Source organism: Eretmochelys imbricata, chromosome 9 (genome assembly GCF_965152235.1).
Source record: "Eretmochelys imbricata isolate rEreImb1 chromosome 9, rEreImb1.hap1, whole genome shotgun sequence".
Taxonomy (NCBI): Eukaryota; Metazoa; Chordata; order Testudines; family Cheloniidae; genus Eretmochelys; species Eretmochelys imbricata.
In genome coordinates this window covers 100,150,393-100,175,167 of record NC_135580.1, presented here as the reverse complement: position 1 = coordinate 100,175,167, position 24,775 = coordinate 100,150,393, and the positions used below count along the sequence as shown (strand labels likewise).

General features: G+C 39.6%; 1 protein-coding gene across 7 annotated transcripts in view; it reads right to left on the bottom strand.

Moving 5' to 3' along the window:
- Positions 1-24,775, bottom strand: part of KLHL13 (kelch like family member 13) — a 126,806-nt gene that overhangs the window by 80,866 nt on the left and 21,165 nt on the right. For 5 of the 7 annotated variants that reach the window (XM_077826453.1, XM_077826452.1, XM_077826457.1 and 2 more), the window contains one exon: positions 14,529-14,600. The exons of the other annotated variants lie outside the window; for them this stretch is intronic. Coding sequence is in view for 2 of the 5 variants with exons in the window: in XM_077826457.1 (XP_077682583.1) it covers positions 14,529-14,600 (72 nt within the window). In the remaining 3 variants the exon portion in view is untranslated. The remainder of the gene's footprint in view (positions 1-14,528; positions 14,601-24,775) is intronic. 7 annotated transcript variants of the gene reach the window in all.

The window sequence follows — 24,775 nt, the reverse complement described above, 5'->3', positions numbered from 1 at the left end:
GCAGTCTCACCAGGCCAGGGACAAAAATACATAAAAGATTGGAACTAAAACAATTAGAATAGTATAAATAACACCTGAAGATATGCTTTGGTGGCAACATTACAGTCAAGAAGAAATTAGGTTTCTAAATGCGGAGCATTATTATTTGTAACAGCCACAGTTCAGGCTGTCCAGGGTAACACTTCCGGAAAGATACCTACACTAATTACCAATACAAAAATATGTAAAACCTTTCCTCTATGGTTTGCACTGTAGCTCACTACAAGTCAGAGTTAATCTGATAGACACCATATTGGCAAAGCCTAATAGTCCATTTGCACAACGAAGGAGAATTTCTTACTTTAGAAACACACTGTCCTACATTTTCAGCACGGATTCATATATTTTAGATTCTGTAGTCTCTGCCACTCTGAACAGTTGTCTTCTAATCCTAAAGTGTGCCGCACTATGCATTCAAGTGAACTACAAACTGAATCCTAGACATCTCCTAAGTGTCTAAAAACAAAGGATTCAATATTCTTAGAACAATACAGGCATACAGGAAGAAAAATATTCCTCAATGTATTCCATATGGTGCAAGTACTTTTTTATTATTATTAAATTATTAATTATTATTATTATTATTATAGGAGCAACTTAAATGGAAATCCCTCATTAGCTTTTAGAGAAAGTCTGTAGTTTAAATAACACCACACAGAAAGTTATCTTGCGTTTGAAAAGTAGTTCATTGGATTCTAGCCAGGAATGGGAAAAAAATGCAACAGATCCATTTACAAAAGAGAGTATTCCAAATGGATCAGCATCAATTTAACTGTTCCATTCTCAACTTCATGTCGAACTGTAAGTCATGATTAAAAGCTAGCACCAAAAGACTATTTTGGGGGCATAATAAACCTGAGTACAAATGCTTATTTATCAACAGATAAATCCTCCTGTAATCTGTCTGAGAATAGTAAGGATAGCATGTAGCTCACAAAAGCTTATGCTCAAATAAATTTGTTAGTCTCTAAGGTGCCACAAGTCCACCTTTCCTTTTTACACTGTGTCAAAGAGATATAGCATGTATTTCAGAAGTGCTCATTTAGAAAAATCAACTGCTGGCTAAAGCAGCGTTCTAACTGCAGCTCATAAAACGTGGAGAACGCCTAAATGCACTGCGGACTAAGCTGCACATTAAAACTATTCTTTTTTGGCATAATAGGAAGCATCTTAAAGGCAGGCACAAAGATTGTGAGTGCGCTGTATTTTTCTGAGCTTATATTCTACAAGAACTAATCCGGCCTGTACTCAAAAATAAGGTTTAAGAGAAATTAGTTATTGAACAAATTGAGTGTTGGGAGATAAGGGTTGAGGGATTTATGTGGATAAAACAAACTTAAAGATGTATATGTTTTCTGTGAAAAAAGTTCAACTTAAATTTCAGATCTCGAAGTTTTTTCAGTCAAAAAGCATTGACATTTTGAACAAAGGTAACTGACGTTATTTTGCAATAAATAAATAAAAAGACTAAAATATAAATTAAAAATGATCACTACTATATTGATTACACTGAATTATGGAATACTTAGATTAAAGCTGCAGTATGTTCAGCAGATACCAGAACAAGCAGAAGAGACAGTCTACATAACTGAAATGTACATTTTTATCTGCAACATTAAGTGATTTTAGCTGGTAAATACATGGATATGAGTTCACATATAAACAATTACAGGTAAGGCAAATTCATGTGTGTTTGACAAAATAGTCGGGATAGGAGAACAAAAGGAAAAACTAAGGACAAACTGCATGTGATTAGATTACAATACCATTGCTGGACCAAACCAGTTAGAGCAATTTCCAGGTTCAATTACATGCAGTCATATTTCTGTTTTTGAAACAGAAATTGTGGGTCTAATATGTAAATATGAGCAACACTGACCAAAACAATACAGTCCCTCAAAATAGAAGGATCTTTCCAAATGGCCAAAATTATTGTTTGAGAAATTAGGATGTGCACTAATCTTCACTGAAAAAACAGAGTTTCATAGAGTTTAAGGCCAGAAGGGACCATGATATCATCTAGGATGACCTCCTGTATATCATGCATCTGAAAAAGTGAGTTTTTTACCCATGAAAGCTTATGCCCAAATAAATCTGTTAATCATTAAGATGCCACCGGACTCCTCGTTGTTTCTGTGGATTCAGACTAACACGGCTACCCCTCTGATACTTGTATATCAGGCCATTAAATTCCACCCAGATTCCCCTATATTAAGCCTAAAAACTTTATCAGACCAAAACATTTCAGTCCAAAACTAAGCTATAGCAGAAAACAGTGCCATCAATGCCCAAGGCCTGTACAATGGCAAGGAAATGATCCCAGCAGGCAAACCACACATGCTACAGAGGAAGGGGAAAAGCCCGTAAGATCTCTGCCAATTTGACCTGGGGCAAAATTCCTTCCCAACCCCAAATCTCGTATCCCATTCCTAGACTCTGAGAATGTGAGCAAGACACACCAAGTAGGCATCTAGAAAGGATTCTCTATACACCAGAGAGCACTAGTCCACCGCGTCTGGTGTCCCATCTCCAGCTATAGCCAATCTTTGAAGCTTCAGTGGAAGGCAAAAAGCCCAGAATACTTTCAGTCAACTGGGGAGGACCCCTTGCACACACAGGCCATAGAATTTTTCCCAGGAAGTGAATTAAATCATATATTTCAGAAAGCTATCTAATCTCTTCTTAACGCTCCAAGCAACAGTGAGCCCAGTGACTCCTGGTTAAGCTGTTCCAATGTTTAACCACACTGACTGCAGGAAAGTTGCATCTTATTTCAAAACTAAATTTATATAACTTCCAGCCATTGGGTCTTCTCGTGCCTTTGTCAGTAAGGTTGGAACCCCTCCAACACCAACAGTACATCACTATCAGATCTCTTTTCCATGTGTAAGTATCTAGACACAATAGTTAAATTACCTCTCAATCTTCAATAAACTGAGTAAGTAGGCTTGGCAAAATTTCAATTTTTTGTATAATTTTGACAAATAATATTGATGTTTATGTTTAAGCATTTTTCAATTTTATCTATTTAAATTTTCAGTTGCAGAAAATTACAGAAGAGGGTCAGACAATTGTTTTATGACAGTACCTGTTGAGATTCAAAAAAGTTTTACAACCCAACAAAACACAAATTGTATATTTTGACATGTGGTGTTGACAAAGTAAGTAACCTTAAATCAAACTATTATGTTCTCAAGCAGCATTTCTTACCTTGCCCATCTGTAAATCATCCAGGAAAATATTTTTGTCTGTGTATGGTGAAAATGACATTTATCAAGTTGTACTATAAAAATCTAATCCTTCCAAGCCTATGAATAAATTGATCTCCTTACGTCTCACATAATAAAGGTTTGTTTTCCAGCCCTGGGGATCATTTTTGTTGCCCTCCTTTGAACTCCCCCCGGTATTTTCACATCCTTCTTGAAGCATGGAGACTAGAAGTGGATGCAGAATTTTAGTAGCAGTCTTACCAGTGCTGTGTACAGAGCCAAGATCACTCCCCTATTTCTGCTATTTGATATTCCCCTTTTTATACATCCAAGGGTCGCATCAGCCTTTTTTGCCACAGAATTGTACAGACAGTTCATGGGCCATCTATGATGGCCCGAAATCCTTCTGAGTCACTGTTTTCCAAGACAGTTTCCCAATTCTGTAGATCTAAACTGCGTTCTTGGTTCCCAGATATACTCTCTTGGGTTTGGCTATATTTAAAAAACACATTTTGTTGGATTGAGATCTAGCCAAGTACTTCAGGTTACTGCCCTCCTCATTATTTACTACCCCACCGATCTTTTGTCATCTGCAAACTTCACCAGCACAGAGTTCATTTCACCACCTAGATCACAGATAAAAATGTTAAATAGTGTTAGACCAAGAACTGAGGACACTGCTCAAAGCAGCCCTAGTCATTGCTATCTCCCCATTAACAACTATATTTTGAGATCAGTGAGACCATCCAATCCATCCCTATTTTTTTTAATTTTTAATCCATCCAATCTGTGCCCTATTAATTCCTTATAATGCAAGTTAGCTAATCAAAATGCCACATAGGTTTCTCCAAGGTATTTGACTCTGTGCTAAGTATATTAAAATCAACGTAGTTGTCTACCAGATCTGTAATTCTGTCCAAAAAGACTAACAGGTTTGTTTCACAAAATCTACCTTCCATGAACTTGCACTTGACTCATATTACCTATCTATTTTAGCCTCTAATTCTCTGTTCAGTCCTGGATTAACCACTCGATTGCTTTGCCTACAACCAACTTCAAGCTAACAGGTCTGTAGCTTCTGCATCATTTTTTACCTTTTTTTAATTATTGGAACTCTGCTGGCAGACTGCCAATCCTTCTGAATTCCCTCAAGATTTGTTACAAACTAACACTAGTGATTCAGAGGGCTCCTAACCTAGTTTCTTTAGGACTCTTGGGTGTTCGTTATCCAGGCCTGTTCATTTAAAAAGGTTTAATTTTAGCAGATGCTGCCCCACTTCCTCCCTTGTTACAGATGGTAACCTTTTTATTACATCCACTTCATATGGGATGGATATAATCTCCTTTGTTCCAACAGAACACACACTTATTGAACATTGTTTTTCCTACCTCACTCTTTACAATGAACTTATACCTGATCTGGCATTTTTCTTGTTCCTATTTAAAAATGCCTTATCTTTAACTCTATTGGCCATTGATATTTCGTTGATTCCTTTGGCTTCCTTTATCAGTCACCTACTTTTTATAAATTAGTAACTTGTATTCACTGTCATTTACTTCCCCTTTGTTCCAACCTTTCTTTTTAATGTTTTAGCACCATTTCGACACCTCCCTTTAAAGAGGACAGATGGCTTCTTGCCCGGCATAATATTTTTCCTCATGTGTGTGGAATTGTGGCTTTTGGGGTACCTAATAGGATATCCTTGAACAATTCCCAGTTTCCTTAACACATCTCACTTTAAATTTATGTTCCCACTCAGTTGGGCCAATCATTGCTTTAAGCCTTTGAAGTTCCAAATATATCCATCGATAGATGCCATATTCTGGTTACATTTAATGTGTGAAAAAAAGATCATGATCACTGGTATCTAGAAAATTGTTAATTTTTAGGTCAGCAATAATCTCTTCTTTGTCCATCAGAACAAGGTTCAATACCAAGTTATTATATGTTGGTGCAAGACTTGGTGTTAAAATATCCTCTATTGTTTTTAGAAAAAAAGGAATTTTTATTACTGGATATGTGAGATGTCTGGCAAACACCCTACAGGTTGAATTCACCCATAACAGCTTTTCTTCCTACAAATAATGGAACAGTTTAAGGAAGCTCGTCCTATTCTCTAATGGAATTTCGTGGTCTATAATCCATGTTCACCAGTCACCTGTCTTTAAATTTTACTAGTTAGAATTTTACTCCAAAAGCATTTGAAGTTCTGTGATTCTGAACTATTACTTTTACAGGTAACCGTGTCTGATGTAGAGTGCAACTACACTCCACTTTTTCCCCTTCTATTCTTACGTAACAAGTTGTAACTATTGATTTTAATGTTCCAGTTTTAAGACTCATCCCACTAAATCAGCCATACCAACTGTGATAAAATGCACCCTTATATTCACACCCAACACCACTGTAATAGTCCTTGTACAGCATAAGCCTTGAAAGATACCATTTGAAAATTAATAACTTCCTAGTCAATAACATCAGGGTGGAACGTATGTAGCAACGTTATATGTAAAGTTATAAACTCCCCCTGAATGATGTTGGTAGCACATGTTCAAACCCACATACCCCAGATTAGGCAGGACTGGTCAAGCAGGTCTTCAGCTAAGGAATGTATTACTTCAATTTACATATAAGTAGTAAACAAGGTCCTTGAAACAGCAAGAGAGAGGCAAGGCAAAATCTACATTTTAGCAAACAGCATAGGAGTTGTCAGGACTGATTTTATTGAAAATAAAATCATCTGGAGCTTCATGCAAAATAGAAGTTCAATCTGGGAAGTCCCAACAGTTTAGGAAAACTGACACTGCACCCCACATTTTTCATAGTGATATTATGACATAATTATAGCATAATTATTATGTATTTTAGGCAAGACGGGTCATGTAAGGTGGAAAAGTTATGATCTGGTGAATATGATTATTCTATTTGTATGCATGTATCATTTATCATTCATGAAGTTATAAATACTGACTGTGTATCTGTACTTCAAATGTAGTTACTCCTGGGTAACACCCACTAGACAAGATACTTTCAGTCTAGATAGCTGGTTGGCAAGGGCCTATTCAGGGCAATGAGCCATTAGGAAAAACAACAGGCCTCAGGAGAAGCTTATCCCCCGACCTGGGGAGCCTTCCTGAGAACACTCAAGACAGCCTGTAAGTAATGGCTGCTATGACTCAACAAGGACATGTGATCAGGCCACATGATTCTAGACTCCATCTTGGGATGTAAATGTTTCTCCACAAACTGGTCTGGGAACCAAGTTTTGAAACAAAAGGTTCCCGCCGTACGCTAAGGCTATACACGGCGGGGAGTGACATCTGTTGTTCTTCACTCCCCACACAAGACGACTCCTGGAAACACCAGAGGAACAAAGACTGAACTGGGGGAACTGCTGGACCCAGGCTAAAGGTATTTCTAGCCTGTATATGAAAGACCTGGGGATTCCAAGCTGTTGTAAAGCAAGTGCAACTTGCCCCTTAAGAATCTGCAGCCTGCTTGTACCCTCAGCCAGGGTGAGAATTTGCTAATGCATATCCTATCTTTCTAGTATCTTAGACTTAGTTTGTGTTTTTGTTTATTTACTAGGTAATCTGCTTTCACCTGTTTGCCATCACTTAAAATCTATGTTTTGTAGTTAATAAACTTGTTTTTGTTTTATCTAAACCAGTGAATTGTGGTTCGGAATCTTAGCTCAGAGAGGCTGTTGCATATTCCTCTCCACATTGGGGGTGGATGGGGGCGAACTCTCTGAGCTAACCCTGTACAGTTCCTTGTGCAGCGCAAGACAGTAATAATATTGGGTTTATGCTCCAGAGGGGGTACATGCCTGGGGAGCTGAGAGTTACCTAGGCATTGGTTCTCAACAAGGGGTCCGGGGCCACCTAGGAGGCCTCAAGCAGGTTTCACGGGGGCCTCCAAGCAGGGCCAACCTTACACTCACTGGGGCCCAGGAAAGAAAGCCGAAGCCCCACTGCATAGGATTGAAGCCCAGGTACCTGCATCCTGCCACCTGGGGCTGAAGCCTGACCAATGTAGCTTCGTGGTGGCACGTGGCATGGGGCCACAGGCAATTGCCCTGCTTGCTACCCTGTAATGCTGGCCCTGGCTTTTCTATGCAGAAAACCAGCTATTATGGCACAGGTGGGCAGTGGAGTTTTTATAGCGGGGGAGTGGGAGGGGGGGGGGGGAGAGGGTTCAGAAAGAAAAAGGTTGAGAACCTCTGACCGAGGCTTTAGCCTTTCTAAGTTGTTCATGCAGTGGCTAGTCAGAGAGCCCACATGTAACTGTAGCTGGATTTGTCCCTACCAGGGTGTATGATGGTGGAAGCGTAAGACTGGGAGCATGTCTGCAGCTTATCACAGCAGCACAGTGTGAAAGGGAGCCCAGGCTGGTGAGTCAGAGGGCTCAGTGGTACCCCAATTCCAGGCATCAGCCCGGGGGGAACCTGTAACAAAGACATCACCTCTTTTACAGGTTTTTGGCTGAAGGAGTTGATTCTTTCAATTTAGTTAAAGAAGTTTTGCCCCCTAATTTGGAATATAAAAGAAGACAAATTGAAAATCAGATCACTATATTGACTTTTTTTTGCTTTACTTTTTGAGTTGACTTCAGTTTGAACAAATGAGCTGTACATATCGCTATTAAGAAGTCTGTGGAAAGAGGCACAATAGTTATTGTGATAAAAGTTTTCTTTCCAGACAGGTTGTGAAACACCAATATCAGGAAAAAAACACAGCTCTCTCTATATATATATATATACACACACACACATTATACATATACATACATACATACATACACACACACACGAAGGTACAGTTCACCTGGCTATTATGTAATAAATGCCCTTGTTCTAGTTGTGTACCTCATACAAATAATTTTAAGCATTTCTGATAATGGATTGTACCTGTTATAAGCTACAAATCTTGGAAGACCACATTTAGAAATCATTTAGAATACCACATACATGTATATGATACATTGCCTTTTAATGGATGTTTCAAAGTAAAGCTTTCCAAGTATATCTAACAGATCTCATCCTTTTCCCCTCCAATGGAAGACAAATGATAGGAGAATCCCTGTAGTGGCTCCCAGAACCACAACTAGTTTAAATACTGCTTATCCCACTTTTTGAAGGGTGACAGTTGCAGTCTATTAGAATAATCCCTCCATGCTGATATTTCTAAGACAGAGAATTTTGTTTGTATATAAACAGAGTGCACCTATAATTCCTGTAAGCATACTAAATTCTCTCTGACTGGCAAGTTGTCTCAACTACTTCAAGTCTAGGAAAACTGAAAGGAAATATTGTTATGCTGATATACAAAGAAGACTGGAACATTTAGAAACAACTAAAAAAACTCCTCACAGGTATCTCTGTAGGAAATTGAAAGCATAGATTAATTACAGTTCAGTATGTGAGGTAAATGAAGCATTAATATAGGAAGGATAACGCAATTCTAAATAGTCAATATTTGAAAACACCATAATGAGTTGTTTTTAGAAAAAGTAGAATGAGTTATGAAAAAAATTAATAACAAGTCTAAAGTTGCAGTTGTATGGTTGGTACATCCACTCTTCAGTTAAGTATCCCTCTAGCGCAGCGCTTCTCAAGCTATCTGATGTGGGGGACCGGCAATTTTTTTTTTCCCAACGTGCGCACAGACCGGCAGCCGATGGCTCGGTCCACAGACCACCACTTTGAGTAGCACTGCTCTAGTGCACAGGCCTGCACTTCCTGACTTACTGTGGTTTCTCCAGAGTCCAAAAGTCAGGATTAAGCGACAGAACAAAGCAAGACAAAGTGTCACTTACCAACATCTATTTGATTATTTCCAAGTAATACTGGAATGGGATGAAGCCACTATTACATTCTGAACAGTCTATTCATGTCCTTTCTTACAGGTATATGTTTCATAATCTGATAATTGAACACTGACGTATGAGTATTTTGCACTCTATTTATAATGTGCTGATGAATTAGTAACACTTAAGTTTGAAATTTCTTCTTCAGCTACCAGCAGCTTCATGGTAAGATTAATTAAAGGTATACTCACGTCCTAGCTTCTTAATAACACTCAGTGGAAGATTTCTCTCTACACTGCATCCAACTTGCAATAAGTATATTGACATTTCTAATCAATGTGGAGAACTGATCAAAACACAGCATACATTTTAAGGAACTAGCTGAAGCAATATCAAAACCGTTAGTAATTATCTTGAAGAACTCATGAAGGATGAATGACGTTTCAGAGGACTGGAGAACGGCAAACATTGTACCTATCTTTAAAAAGGGGAACAAAGAGAACCTGGAAAATTACAGACCAGTCAGCCAAAAGTGGAAAGATACTGGAGCAAATTATTAAACAATCAATTTGTAAGCACATGGAGGATAACAGGGTTATAAGGAATAGCCAACAGGGTTACTGGCCTAATGGATAGGGGGAAACAGTAGGAGCGAGATCTCTTAGTAAGGTTTTAGTAAGGGCTTTGACACAGTCCTGCAAATTAGGCAAATGTGGTCTATATGAAATTACTATAAGGTGGGCACACAACTGGTAAAAAGACCGTACTCAAAGAGTAATTATCAATGGCTGGCTGTCAAACTCAGAGGGTGTATGTCTGTCCTTGGTTCATTACTATTCAATATTTTTTCTAATGACTTGGATAATGGAGTAGAGAGTATGCTTATAAGACTCCGTGAATGACACCATGCTGGGGGAGGTGTTGCAAGCATTTTGGAGGACAGGATTAGTATTCAAAATTATCTTGGCAAATTGGAGAATTGGTCTGAAATCAACAAGATAAAATTCTATAAAGACAAGTGCGAAGTACTTCACTTAGGAAGGAAAATTGACAACTACAAAATGGGGAATAACTGGTAGGCAGTAATACTGCTGAAAAGGATCTGGGGTTTATAGTGGATCACAAGTTGAATATGAGTCAATAATTTGATGCAGTTGTGAAAAAGGCTAATATTCTGTGATGTATTAACAGGAATGTCAAATGTAAGACACAGGAGGTAGCTGTCCCGCTCTGCTCGGCACTAGTGAGGCCTTAAGCACGAGCACTATGTCCAATTCCAGGTGCCATGCTTTAAGAAAGATGTGGACAAACTGGAGAGAGTCCAGACGAGAGCAACAAAAATGATGAAAGGTTTAGAAAACCTTTCCTTGTAGATCAGGTTTAAAAAAAAAAAACCTTGGTATGTTTAGTCTTGAGAAAAGACGACTGCAATAGAATCTGATAAGTCTTTTAATATGTTAAGAGCTGTTATAAAGAGGATGATAAAGTTGTTCTCCATGTCTACTGAACTTAGGTGGAGTAATGTGCTTAATCTGCACCAAGGGAGATGTAGGTTAAATATTAGAGAAAACTCTTATCACAAGGATAGTTGTTCTGGAACAGGCTTCCAAAGGAGGCTGTGGAATCCCCATAATTGGAGATATTAAGAACAGGTTGGATAAACACTTTTAAGGAATGCTTTAAGGTTTACTTCGTTCTGCTTCAGTGCAGGGGGATGGTCTTGATGACTTCTCGAAGTCCCTTCCCAGGCCTACATTTCTATGATTTTATATAAGGGACTCTAGAACCATTCCAATTATATAAAACATGACTGATCCCAAACAGAGTTTATGATAGAGTTCAAAACAGAAAGAAAAGGCTGAAATGCAGCTACTAAAACAATCTGGAGTTTATCATCTTCTAGTATATAAAGCAAAAAGAAAAGGAGTACTAGTGGCACCTTAGAGACTAACCAATTTATTTGAGCATAAGCTTTCGTGAGCTACAGCTCACTTCATCAGATGCATCCGATGAAGTGAGCTGTAGCTCAGGAAAGCTTATGCTCAAATAAATTGGTTAGTCTCTAAGGTGCCACAAGTACTCCTTTTCTTTTTGCGAATACAGACTAACACGGCTGTTACTCTGAAACCTGTCCTTGGAGTCTGTTTTTGAAGTCTGAACTGCGGAACCACCTGATCAACATCCTCTACAGCAAACAGGGAAAGATTAAGAATGAGCTCTCAAAACTGGATACTCTCATAAAAAACCAACCTTCCACATAAACTTCCTCGTGGCTGGACTTTACAAAAACTAGACAAGCCATTTACAACACACGCTTTGCTTCTCTACAAAAGAAAAAGGACACTATATTATCTAAACTACTACATGCCACAAGAGGCCACAGCAATGGTTTCCTTAACCCACCCAGCAATACCATCAATCTATCCAACTATACTCTTAGCCCAGCAGAAGAATCTGTCCTATCTCGGGGCTTCTCCTTCTGCCCCTCCACTCCCACGAACACAATACAGTTCTGTGGTGACCCAGAATCCTATTTTGGAGGTCTCCAACTCAAGGAATATTTCCAACACACTTCTGAACAACATACTAATCCACAGAGACCTCCCTACCAACACTACAAAAAGAAGGATTCTAGGTGGACTCCCCTTGAAGGTCAAAACAACAGACTGGACTTCTACATAGAGTGCTTCCGCCGACGTGCACGGGCTGAAATTGTGGAAAAGCAGCATCACTTGCCCCATAACCTCAGCCGTGCGGAACACAATGCCATCCACAGCCTCAGAAACAACTCTGACATCATAATCAAAAAGACTGACAAAGGAGGTGCTGTCGTCATCATGAATAGGTCAGAATGTGAACAAGAGGCTGCTAGGCAGCTCTCCAACACCACTTTCTGCAAGCCATTACCCTCTGATCCCACTGAGGGTTACCAAAAGAAACTACACCATTTGCTCAAGAAACTCCCTGAAAAAGCACAAGAACAAATCCGCACAGACACACCCCTGGAACCTCGACCTGGGGCATTCTATCTACTACCCAAGATCCATAAACCTGGAAATCCTGGACGCCCCATCATCTCAGGCATTGGCACCCTGACAGCAGGATTATCTGGTTATGTAGACTCCCTCCTCAGCCCCTACGCTACCAGCACTCCCAGCTACCTTCGAGACACCACTGACTTCCTGAGGAAACTACAAGCCATCGGCGATCTTCCTGAAAACACCATCCTGGCCACTATGGATGTAGAAGCCCTCTACACCAACATTCCACACAAAGATGGACTACAAGCCGTCAAGAACACTATCCCTGATAATGTTACGGCTAACCTGGTGGCTGAACTTTGTGACTTTGTCCTCACCCATAACTATTTCACATTTGGGGACAATGTATACCTTCAAATCAGTGGCACTGCTATGGGTATCCGCATGGCCCCACAGTATGCCAACATTTTTATGGCTGACTTAGAACAACGCTTCCTCAGCTCTCGTCCCATAACGCCCCTACTCTACTTGCGCTACATTGATGACATCTTCATCATCTGGACCCATGGAAAAGAAGCCCTTGAGGAATTCCACCATGATTTCAACAATTTCCATCCCACCATCAACCTCAGCCTGGTCCAGTCCACACAAGAGATCCGCTTCCTGGACACTACAGTGCTAATAAGCGATGGCCACATAAACACCACCCTATACCGGAAACCTACTGACCGCTATTCCTACCTACATGCCTCCAGCTTTCACCCAGACCATATCACACGATCCATCGTCTACACCCAAGCTCTACGATACAACCGCATTTGCTCCAACCCCTCAGACAGAGACAAACACCTACAAGATCTCTATCAAGCGTTCTTACAACTACAATACCCATCTGCTGAAGTGAAGAAACAGAATGACAGAGCCAGAAGAGTACCCAGAAGTCACCTACTACAGGACAGGCCTAATAACAGAACGCCACTAGCCGTCACCTTCAGCCCCCAACTAAAACCTCTCCAACGCATCATCAAGGATCTACAACCTATCCTGAAGGATGACCCATCACTCTCACAAATCTTGGGAGACAGGCCAGTCCTTGCCTACAGACAGCCCCCCAACCTGAAGCAAATACTCACCAGCAACCACACACCACACAACAGAACCACTAACCCAGGAACCTATCCTTGCAACAAAGCCCGTTGCCAACTGTGCCCACATATCTGTTCAGGGGACACCATCACAGGGCCTAATCACATCAGCCACACTATCAGAGGCTCGTTCACCTGCACATCTACCAATGTGATAGATGCCATCATGTGCCAGCAATGCCCCTCTCCCATGTACATTGGTCAAACTGGACAGTCTCTACGTAAAAGGGTAAATGGACACAAATCAGATGTCAAGAATTATAACATTCATAAACCAGTCGGAGAACACTTCAATCTCTCTGGTCACTCGATTTCAGACCTAAAGGTCGCAATATTAGAACAAAAAGACTTCAAAAACAGAATCCAAGGAGAGACTGCTGAATTGGAATTAATTTGCAAACTGGATACAATTAACTTAGGCTTGAATAGAGACTAGGAGTGGATGTGTCATTACACAAAGTAAAACTATTTCCCCCACCCCCCAACTGCTCCTCGGACATTCCTGTCAACTGCTGGAAATGGCCCACCTTGATTATCACTACAAAAGGTTTCCTCCTTCCCCCCCCCCCCCGACCCCGCTCTCCTGCTGGTAGCTCATCTTAAGTGATCACTCTCCTTACAGTGTGTACCCATTTTTTCATGTTCTGTGTGTATATACATCTCCTCCCTGTATTTTCCACTGAATGCATCCAATGAAGAGAGCTGTAGCTCACGAAAACTTATGCTCAAATAAATTGGTTAGTCTCTAAGGTGCCACTAGTACTCCTTTTCTTTTTGCAAATACAGACTAACACGGCTGCTACTCTGAAACCTAGTATATAAAGAGAAGTCCTACCCTGAATCGGTTTCTCTAGAAAGGTTGGGTAACAGTTAACTTTCCGAATTTTGTTTAAAAACACCAGAATTCCTCTTCAGCCAGCCCAGCAATCAAGTGTCTTTAGCATATTCTGATTTGGATCTGCTCTTGCTCTTTGTCAGGAACACAAAGACCAGTACACTTAACTAGATAGACTGGGGAGGGATGGCAAACTGTTTCCTTGCATTTTACTTATAGACCTGCAAGCGTTTCATTTTGGAAAAAATCACGTGCTCTATTTCTGAAGAACAAATAAGCTAATGAAGTGAGCAGCGTAGTATGTGTTGCATGTTTTATTTCTCAAAACATTTGCTTTTGTTGCGGGGGGGGTGGGGGGGTTGTTCTGTTTTGGGGTTTTTTTTTCAGATTTCTTCAAAGTTTTCCAGAAAGAAAAAAGGAATAGATTTTCAAGGTTAAGAAAAATTGCAGCCACCCTGACAATATGCACTGAAGGCACTGCCTGATTTTAGCTACTTATAAAAAACATACCTGTCATGAAGCACTGCTGACATCTCCCCTCTGAGCACAGAATGATCCATGCCGTCAAGGTTAGTAACTGCCCTGTTGATCAAATGAGATAAAATAGAACATGTAATTTTAAAAAAGAGCAGCTACCCTAAAGTGTATTTAACATGAGGGAATTAAAAATGCAGTCACTGTTGAAAATTCATGAAGCCTACCTATTGTTTTATTATGAAAATGTGGCTTTTGTTTTAAATGGAAAGAAAAAGCACAACAGACTGAATGACAGACTGAACAATAGGTCCATTATATAATTAATTTATTGCTGATTGCCATCATACTGCCCCTCCCTTTTTATTTTTGAACATATTTTTGAAATTTTGTCAGTCTTTGACAAACTATTTTCAGTACCTTGTTGAAAAAGCCATTTATCTATATCTCAAAACAACTATAAAATTACTATTCATGAACTAAAATGTCTCAAATATAAATATCTAAACACTATAAAAATAAATCGCCAATCCAGAGTAGAGATAGTCATCCCCCCATGACACATTTCTTAGAACTGTGTTCTCCCCATCTCATTCACAAAATTTGAATGTATAGAAGATATTTAAGCAAGTTTAGCACAATTTTAGCACAAATCCTCACCTATTCTGCCTGCATAACTGTCACTCTGGCAAACCTGAAGTCAAACAACTTTTTACAAGGTACTGCATTTAGATCCTGTGTGTGCAACAAGAAAGGACTGCTAAGAAACCAGTTAACCTGTTTGGTCACATTCCGCCCTGTCAACTATGAAGTAGCAAAAATGTTTTTGGAAGTCATTAAGAATATACTGCCTCATCTTAATATTTAAAAAACAAGACAAAAATTGAAACCACATTGTACAAATTGCAATTGGGGCACAAAGTCACGTTATATGAAATTGTTTTTAAATAACCATTTAAGAATTCTCTCCTAACAGAATCTTTGAGCTGCAGAAAGGGCTTTCGTTAAAATTGTGCAAAACAGAAAAAAAGAGCCATGTCACTCCTTTATTACTGTTATGGAACTTTAAAAATGTTTTCAGTTTAAGCTGTGAGTCAGCTGTAACTTTGAAGTCAGGGTTTTGGTAATCAGATCCACAATTATTTTTGTACCATTTAAATATTTACCTAACTTTTTCAATTATTAGAGCTTCCTTGATCTGTGGGATACAAAAAAAGTATAGAATTTTATGTACAAAAAATGTGTTTGGTATTTAAAATTATACTGATCTCTAGAACATAATACTTAAATATTAATGACAGGTTTTAGAGTAGCAGCCATGTTAGTCTGTATTCGCAAAAAGAAAAGGAGTACTTGTGGCACCTTAGAGACTAACAAATTTATTTGAGCATAAGCTTTCGTGAGCTACAGCTCACTTCATCAAAGTTTAGATAATTTTCTAAAGATTTAATATCAAAAGGAATACTGATTTTTAATCTGGTTGTTAGCAGAGGTCTATTTCCAAACAAAGTGTCAGAGTATGGATTTTAGCCAAATCCTTTATCTCTGCACCTTTTAAAAAATACCCTAGATTGAATACACTTGTTAAAAACCCACACATTTTCCCCCCAATTACTTTACTCCCATTGCAATAAAAAGTATGATGCAATCAGCATCTACCACCTCCCCATACTAACTTGAAATACTGCATGCACAACTGTACGGCAGAAGACCAGAAATTAGAAAAAAAAATATTTGCCAGTAAACTGGCAGCTAATTAAAAGTTGACTGGATTTTTTTTTAGACAAATTCATGTAGTCCAGGATATTGTATGGTTTAAGGGTAGAGGAAATAAAAATTTTGGTATGTAAATTTGATTTTTAGTATTCAATTCATAACATTTTAAACCTACAAGCTATGAGTAAAAACAGCAGAATGAAAGCCTTTCTTCACTCTCCTCCCAAATGTATCTAGCTCTCTTGCAACCATCAGCAGAATTTACATTTAATCATGCATGTGATACCATTAGGTAAGTAATTCAGCGGGCTAAAAAGCCTCCAAAAATTGATGGAGATACCTAGTTTTGCCACTTTTCCAACAACCAACTTCTTTCTAAGTAAGCCCTAATACAATTTACCACAGAGGAATAATAGTACTGGTTACAGCAGGAGACTAAAAGTCAACTCAGTTGGTCTACAACTGCCTCTATCATTGAGTCACTGTGTGGCCTTCAGGAACGTACCCTCAGTTTTCCGATATTAAATGTTTATAGGCCAAATTTGTTTTAAATTTGAGTGCCCAACATCAGGCAATTGTGTAAAACACCAAAAACGTTCAGAGGTTGTCAGCGCCCAAAGTCACCTCCCTGCAACTTCAGTGGCAATTCTGGACACTCAGAACTTCTAAAAATTAGGTACTAAATAAATGGTTGACTTTTACTAACACCCAAGTTGTAAATTTTAATCCAGATGCTTATATACTTCAGAGAAACTTATATTTCAATGTATGCTTGTGAAACACTTTGCATTCTGTTGACAATGTTGTAAGTGAAACATTAAACATGGTTTATACTCTCTAGATTGAATAAATGATGCCTCAAAATTTAAGTGACCTAATAAATAGGGCAAAAATCTGTGTCTTTAAACTAATAATGTTTACTAATGTGCAAGGCTAACTGGGTGAAATTCCCTTCTGGCAAGAGGCAAAAAACTCAATTTTTGGAAAGGTTTAAATACCAGTTAGCTCAATTTATTAAAGTGAGATAACTTGTGGTAACACTTAAATGCTGCAGAGATGAGAGAATCCCAGGTGGCAGGGGAGGGAGGGATTAGTTCAGGCTTTATTCTGAATTCTTGATGGGACAATTCTGTGATTAGTACTACAAGAGCATTAATTTCTCCCCCTCCCCAACTCTTAGGGTATGCCTGCACCTCGTGATGCGACTGTGGCTCGTGTACACATATCCCAAGCCAGGGCTTCAGCACAACCCAGCTGCCTACACGTCTATACTGCAAGTCTCTTACGGCAGCACGCAGACTACATACAAACCATGTCCGCCTAGCACAGGTACAAATAGCAGTGTATATGGTGAGCGTGACGGTGCACTCCATAAAGCCTAATGGAAATATGCTAATGAATGTATATGACATAACTGGAATATGTTTGAGGCTACATATGCCATGTAACACATCTCTGTAAAGGTTATGATCTACTGAATCTATTCATCCTATTTGTATGCATGTACCATTTTTGTATTCGAAGTTATGAATATTGGCTGTTTACTTGCTTGATTTTTAAGTAGCCTTAATAAAGCATTTCATCAGCTTCTTGAGAAAGGAATGTGCAAATTAAGTGCCCAATCAAGAAGCACTTAATGGACAATGGATCTTGTAAGGCTCCAATCCACATAAGAAGTCTACATGTGGCTGTTCAAGATAGCATGTGAACCATGGCTGCTACCTGAAAGTTCTGAGTCATGTGACTTGCCCATGTGACTCAAACGCCATCTTGTAGCTGGAATTCTACACAGGGGAAGAGAGGGGTCTCCACCCACAAGAGAAAGTCTATTTAAGGCCATGGGAGACCCCTCCATTTTGTCTTCAGCTGGCACAAGAGATAGCCTCTCCACTCCCAAGGATACCTGAAAGAAACTGGAACAAAGGACAGTAACTACAGGGGGTGTGAGTGATTGCTGAACCCAGACTAGAAGGAGAGCAGTCTGTAAAAGAAAGCTTACTGGAGCTCCTCTGAGGGTGAGGTTTTATTTGTATTCAGTTTTCTTACTGTATTAGGCATAGACTTGCATGTTTTATTTTATTTTACTTGGTAATTCACTTTGTTCTGTCTGCTATTACTTGGAACCACTTAAAACCTACTTTCTGTACTTAATAAAATCACTTTTTACTTATTAATTAACCCTGTGCATACCTCTCTATCAGTGTTATAGAGGGCCAACATTTTATGAGTTTACCCTATATAAGCTTTACACAAAATAAACAGGATTTATTTGGGGTTTGGACCCCATTGGGAGTTGGGCATCTGAGTGTTAAAGACAGAAACACTTCTTAAGCTGCTTTCAATTAAGCCTACAGCTGTAAGGGGATGTGGTTCAGACCTGGGTCTGGGTTTGCAGCAGGCTAGCGGGTCTGGCTCAAACCAGGCAGGGCACTGAAGTCCCAAGTTGCCGGGGCGCAAAAGCAGGGGCAGAAGTAGTCTCGGCACATCAGTTGGCAGTTCTCAAGAGGGTTTCTGTGATCCAACCCATCACAGTGAGGCACTGTTTAGGCAAGTAAAGACATGCCTGAACCCTGTGGTTATGTGCCCTACACATCTCTCTACAAGCACAAGCAATGTCTCCACTGTCCACACAGCTATTTTTAGCAGTGTAGCGTCCTGCTGCCACAGTCCTTCCCCAATGCAGGGAAAGGCTCTAGCAGAAGAAAGGCTCCAGCAGCTACTCACTGCTGAAGCCTTTCATTCATGTGTGTAGTTATATCCCGCGGTGTGGACATAACTTGCTTTTCACTGTAACACATAGCTACATGTACCCTATACACTGCCAATAATATGCACGGTAGACGTCTACCTTATGTAATTATCCAGGGGTCCAGGCACACTTGTACAGCCCGAGTTGAAGTCCACATTGTGGTACCCAGCTAGTTAGATACAGCTAATTTGGATAGGTCTACACACCAGGACTTCTATGCAGGCATACCCTTCGGGCTGTAAGAAAAATTTCAACTGGCACTCAGGAGACTGCTACTTCCATTCAAATGGAGGCCAACAATACACCAAAGCCTTTTTTTACCGTAAAGTATTCAAAAGGAACTGTGAATATTTTCTCCATCATCCTTACCTGTTAGGAGTTAGTCTCAAAGATCAGTGTCTTAGCTACCATGAGATAAATCAGATAAATAAACTTATGTCAACCCTGTATCTAATTCTCAACTCTAAGATATTCTTGAGTTTTGGCGAATGCCAAAATTCTTCATGTGTCACTGAAAAATAATTGTGACTTTCACATAAGCCATGCTGGGATCATAAATAACTTGCATTTTTTAAGTCACATACTCTCTTGAGCAATGAGGAAGGAGAATAGGGGAGAGCAGTGACCAGGAAGGAGAGGGCAGAGTGCAGGGCCTTGAGGGGAGAGGAGCAAGCAGGGACAGGGCCTTGGAGGGGGGTGGCAAAGCAGCGGTGGAGTGTTGGCGGAAGTGGCGGCACAAGGTTCCAGTTTTCAGAAATTAGAAAGTTGGCAACCCTAAAAGCCATGTTTCTTTGACTTCCACGCAGCTAAATTTGATCTATTTCAGTTGACTACTGAAAACTCCTTTCTGGTCTGGACAAATGTCACATTGCCGCTCTGCCCTTAAATTCATTTAAACACTGGTGCAAACATCTTCCTGGATTGTCATCTCATGCACTATAACCCTCATTCTGTGTATCCCTCCACTGGCGCCTCCTCTTCCACCACATGAAGAATGAACTATTTGTAGTCTGTATTTAGGCTCTTAGGGCTTAGCTCTGCCCTATTTCTTACATGGTATGGAGTCATCTACGCCCTCTTCTGCCACACCAGTGATGTCAGCCTTTATTTTCCATTAGTCAAACTGTCCAACAAGCATTGTCATGCTTTCGCCCATACAACCCCTTACATATGGGAGGAGCTCCCTTTAAAAATCCATAAATGCATTACATTATTCTTCTTCACATCCCACCATAAGTCACCTAGGCTGTGGTGCCTGCTTACAAGACACTTAACGGATTGGCAGCTGGTGTGCTGTTATCGCTGCTTATTATAGTTATAATGGCCTCCTCCCCCACCTCCACCTGTTCTCTCTTATCTTATACTTGGTTTGTAAACTCCTGGAGGCAGAAACCGTCTTTTCATTTTGTTTGCACAATGCCCATGGGAGTGAGATCATAAACAGCAGCTGAAATCTCCAAACACTACTGTAATAACTGAACAATGGGGCTCCCTGCAGGTTGAAGAATACTGAGCTGCATTGGCGTCCACTTTTCATATTTAAGGGTTAGATTTTTTTATTTTTTAATGAAAGGTTTGATTCTGCAGAGTTTGAAGATTCAAGAGTCCCACTTGCCAGAGCTAGTAGATTTTTCAAGCTGCTATATAGTCTGCCTTTAAAAAAGTAGATGAACTCAAAGTCTCTTTCTTCTTCAATTACAATGGTCATTTAATTAGTAACAGTGATTTAAAAATCAGAAATAGAGTAAAGCCAAAGTACTTTTACAAAAAAGATTGTTTTTAGCTTCTCATTCTTATATCAGAACCAGGAAAGCCATGTTAACATATCACAGGCAAGAATCACAAACGCGGGCAATTGGTAACTATTAATGCAGCACTTTATATTTCCAAAACCCTGTACAAATAATTGAAAACATGACAAGAGCTGTAAGTTGATGGCTGAGCACTCCGACAGCATGATAGTAGTATATAAAGATTTAGACCCTTTTCTCTTACAGAGGGTATTCTGTTCTGAAGTCAAATGTAAATCCTACATTGTATTATGATACTTACTGTGTCAGGTCACTTATCAAGGACTAATATGGAGACACGAGAAGCAAGCATTTTCAGAACAATTTTACCAGCAGCTATAATCTTTGGAGGTTTTTCACTACCACTTTCTCCTTCAGTAAGAGGAGTGTGTGAAATTAAGAGATACGATTTTTCTCAGGATTTCTCTCCTCAAGATTCAAAACACTTAAGAGCGCTTCCATCTGTGCTGTGATAAGCCAGGGTCTACAATTTAAGGAAGCGTCTGGTGTTCACTAAAAATCATCAACAGACCTCACAGTCCACACTAAAGTGCATTCAACGTATGTACAGTCAATTCACATTTCCTCGTAACATATAACGCTTAACAGATATTCTGTTGATCACAAGTGATATTTCAGGAAATAAACACCTAAAATTTTGTTTTACTCTACTAGAGTAGTCCACTGAACTGAAATATGTTATCTAAAACTTTTTTTTTAGATGGTACGTATAATTTTAAATAAAGTTTTACATAAGCCATTACACTAAAAGCTAGCTTTTACAGCGAGACATTTTTGTTAAAGCAAATTTAAGCATCCGATTCATTTAGTTCAAAGTTGAATTATTAATACCAAGGACAAAAGTTGGCACTGAAAACAAAAGATAGCAATGTGAATAACAGACCTTTGTAACCCCCGTTGCCTGCCCCTCTCCTCATTGTATGCCTTGAAATCATCCAGTACAGTATCATGAACATTCTGTAACCCAAAAATCTTTATTTCATGGTAGACGTAGCAGTCTTATATTTAACAAAATAAGACATCTTACATATAACAAAATAAGCCTCAAAAACTGTTTAATAAATAAAAAACAATACACACTTTGTGCTGCCATGGAACACTAAAAGCTTGATATTGCTCTTGACAAATCCAGCTGCTATGCAGTATTTGCATTTGGTCTAACACAACATGCTCCTGGGCTGCCGAGCTAAAAATTGGATTATTTCATTGTCTAGGTACGTAGGCGTCTGTACCCTAAAGGATCTTGGCTTTCAAGTCAAACCATGTCTGAGAATCAGACTGCATAACTTGAACTCTACAACAGCCACAGTCTGGCAACAAGAAACATCAGACAAACCAAATAATTCTGCTCCTCTGGACAAATTTTAAAACAAAGATTTATGCAAAATAGACATTTAAAATGAAAACTGCCTGCTTATTCACACAGCAACTAAGTACTGAGCTGTAGACAGACTCCATACAAAAAGTAGAATTTTGTTTCAGACTGCGCTATTTCACTCAGATAAATCAATAAGCTTCAGGCATATAATCAGGGCCAGTGGGAAATACTCGGAACCTGATTTTATCAACTTTTTTTAAAATACCTCATTGCTTGCAAAGAAATCAGGTACTTATGTACGAAGTGAAGTTTAAACTCAGTTTTACTACATAGATTGCTTTCCGAATATACTAGCATTTTCAACTGGCAGTGCAGAAAACTAGCAGTCACGAAACATCCCCCCTTTAAATGGGGAGATTATCTTGACAGTATTTTTGGGACCATTATTCTACTAACCTTTTAAACCAAGGCAAACCAGACGGATTCACTTTATGCAGATGTAAGGGGTGGGCGGAGGAAGGGTTTTATTAAGTAATGCTTTCCCTTATGAGCAGTATTGCCAAGAAGTCCAAATCAAAAGTGGGGACTGCTGCACTAGGCCCTCTAGAAACACGCTGGAAGACATATGTGGGCCTTGCTTCTCAAGATTTAGAGTTGAACTTATATTTACCCATAACCCCATATTAATCCCTGACAAACTTACCCTTTCCTAGCTTCTTTGCCCCCCAATTTTTCTGTCATCCTTGTTTGGGCCACAAAACTTTGAGTTGTCATAAAATCATACAAATGTGGAGCTGGAAGAGACCTGAGAGGGTATCTAGTCCTTCCACCCTCTGCTGGAACAAGATTAAGTATACCTAAACTAGTGGTTCCCAAAGTGAGGTACCCAGACTCCCAGAGGTCCACCATGAACATAAGAACAGACATACTGGGTCAGACCAATGGTCCGTCTAGCCCGGTATCCTGTCTTCCAACAGTGGACAGCGCCAAATGTTTCAGAGGGAACGAACAGGACAATTATCCATCCCTTGTCATCCAGTCCCAGCTTCTGGGAGTCAGAGGCTAGGTACACCCATAGAACAGGGTTGCATCCGTGACCATCTTGGTTAATACCCATCGATGGACTTATCCTTCATGAACTTATCTAGTTCTTTTTTGAATCCCATTATATTTTTGGCCTTGACAACATCCCCTGGCAATGAGTTCCACAGGTTCACTGTGCATTATATGAAGCAGCACTTCCTCATGTTTATTTAATACCTGCTGCCTATTCATTTCTTTGAGACCCCTGGTTGTTGTGTCATGTGAAGGGATAAATAACACTTCCCTATTCATGATTTTATAAGACCTCTATCACAGCCCCCATTAGTCATCTATTTTCTAAGATGAAAACACCCAGCCCTTTTAATCTCTCCTCATACAGAAGTCGTTTCATTCCCTTAATTAATTTTGTTGCCCTTCTCTGTACCTTTTCCATTTCTTATATATGTTTGGGGGGAGGGGCTGACCAGAACTGCACACATATTCAAGGTGTGGCTGCACCCTATACAGTGGCATTGTGATATTTACTCTATTATCTATCCCTTTCCTAACGATTCCTAACACTGTTAGCTTTGACGACAACTGCTCCATACTGAGCGGATGTTTTCATAAGGTTATGCGGGGGTTTGGAGTACTGCAGTAGGGCACACCAGAATGGTAATCTGTAACTTACCGCTTGCAGAACATGATTTTGCACTACATTTTTCTTTTGGTTCGAGAGTCTTATTTTAACTATATTTTTTTTAAATAATAAAGTAACCTAACTAATAGAAGAAAAACATTAAAGTTTATAAATATTAAATGAAAGGGGTTTGAGAAATTTAATCAGGTGCCAAAGGGGTCCTTTGCAGGTAAAAAGTTTCACAGCCACTGATCTAGACCATCCCTATCCCATTTTACCTCTCCCTTTCCTCCCTGGCAATTTTCAAATTTGTAATCTGGCACCTACCCTTCTATAATAGGGGGAAATGGTACTGAAATATCTACTGCTATAAGCTACTGCATATGTTGCCTGGCAGGGACAAACCCTGGACTCCTACTTCTTGGACCATGCAGTAATAAAAGGCAGAGTCTTTACTGTATGATTAACTTTTCAATTGGGTGTGGTGGTGTAAGAACATAAGAACAGCCATTCTGAGTCAGACCAATGGTCCATCTAGCCCCGCAGCCTGTCTGACAGTGACCAGAGCCAGATGCTTTGGAGGGAATGAACGGAACAGGTCAGTTATCAAGTGATCCATCCAGTCCCAGCTTCTGGCAACTGGCAATTTAGGGACTCCAAGAACGGTGTTGGGTCCCTGACCATCTTAGCTAATAGCCATTGATCAACCTACTCTCCATGAGCTTAAATCAGTTCAAAAAAAGAATTAGATATGTTTGGCCTTCACAGCATCCCCTGGCAACAAGTTCAACAGGTTGACTGTGCACTGTGTGAAGTAGTACTTCCTTCAGTTTGTTTTAAATCTGCTGCCTAGTAATGTAATTGAGTGACCTCTAGTTCTTATGTTATGAGGAGTAAACAACACTTCCCCATTCACTTTCTCCCCATCATTCATGTTTTTATAGATCTATCACATCCCCCGTAGTTGTCTCTCTTCTAAGTTGAAGAGTCTTTTTAAACACTCTTCACATGGAACCCGTTCCACGC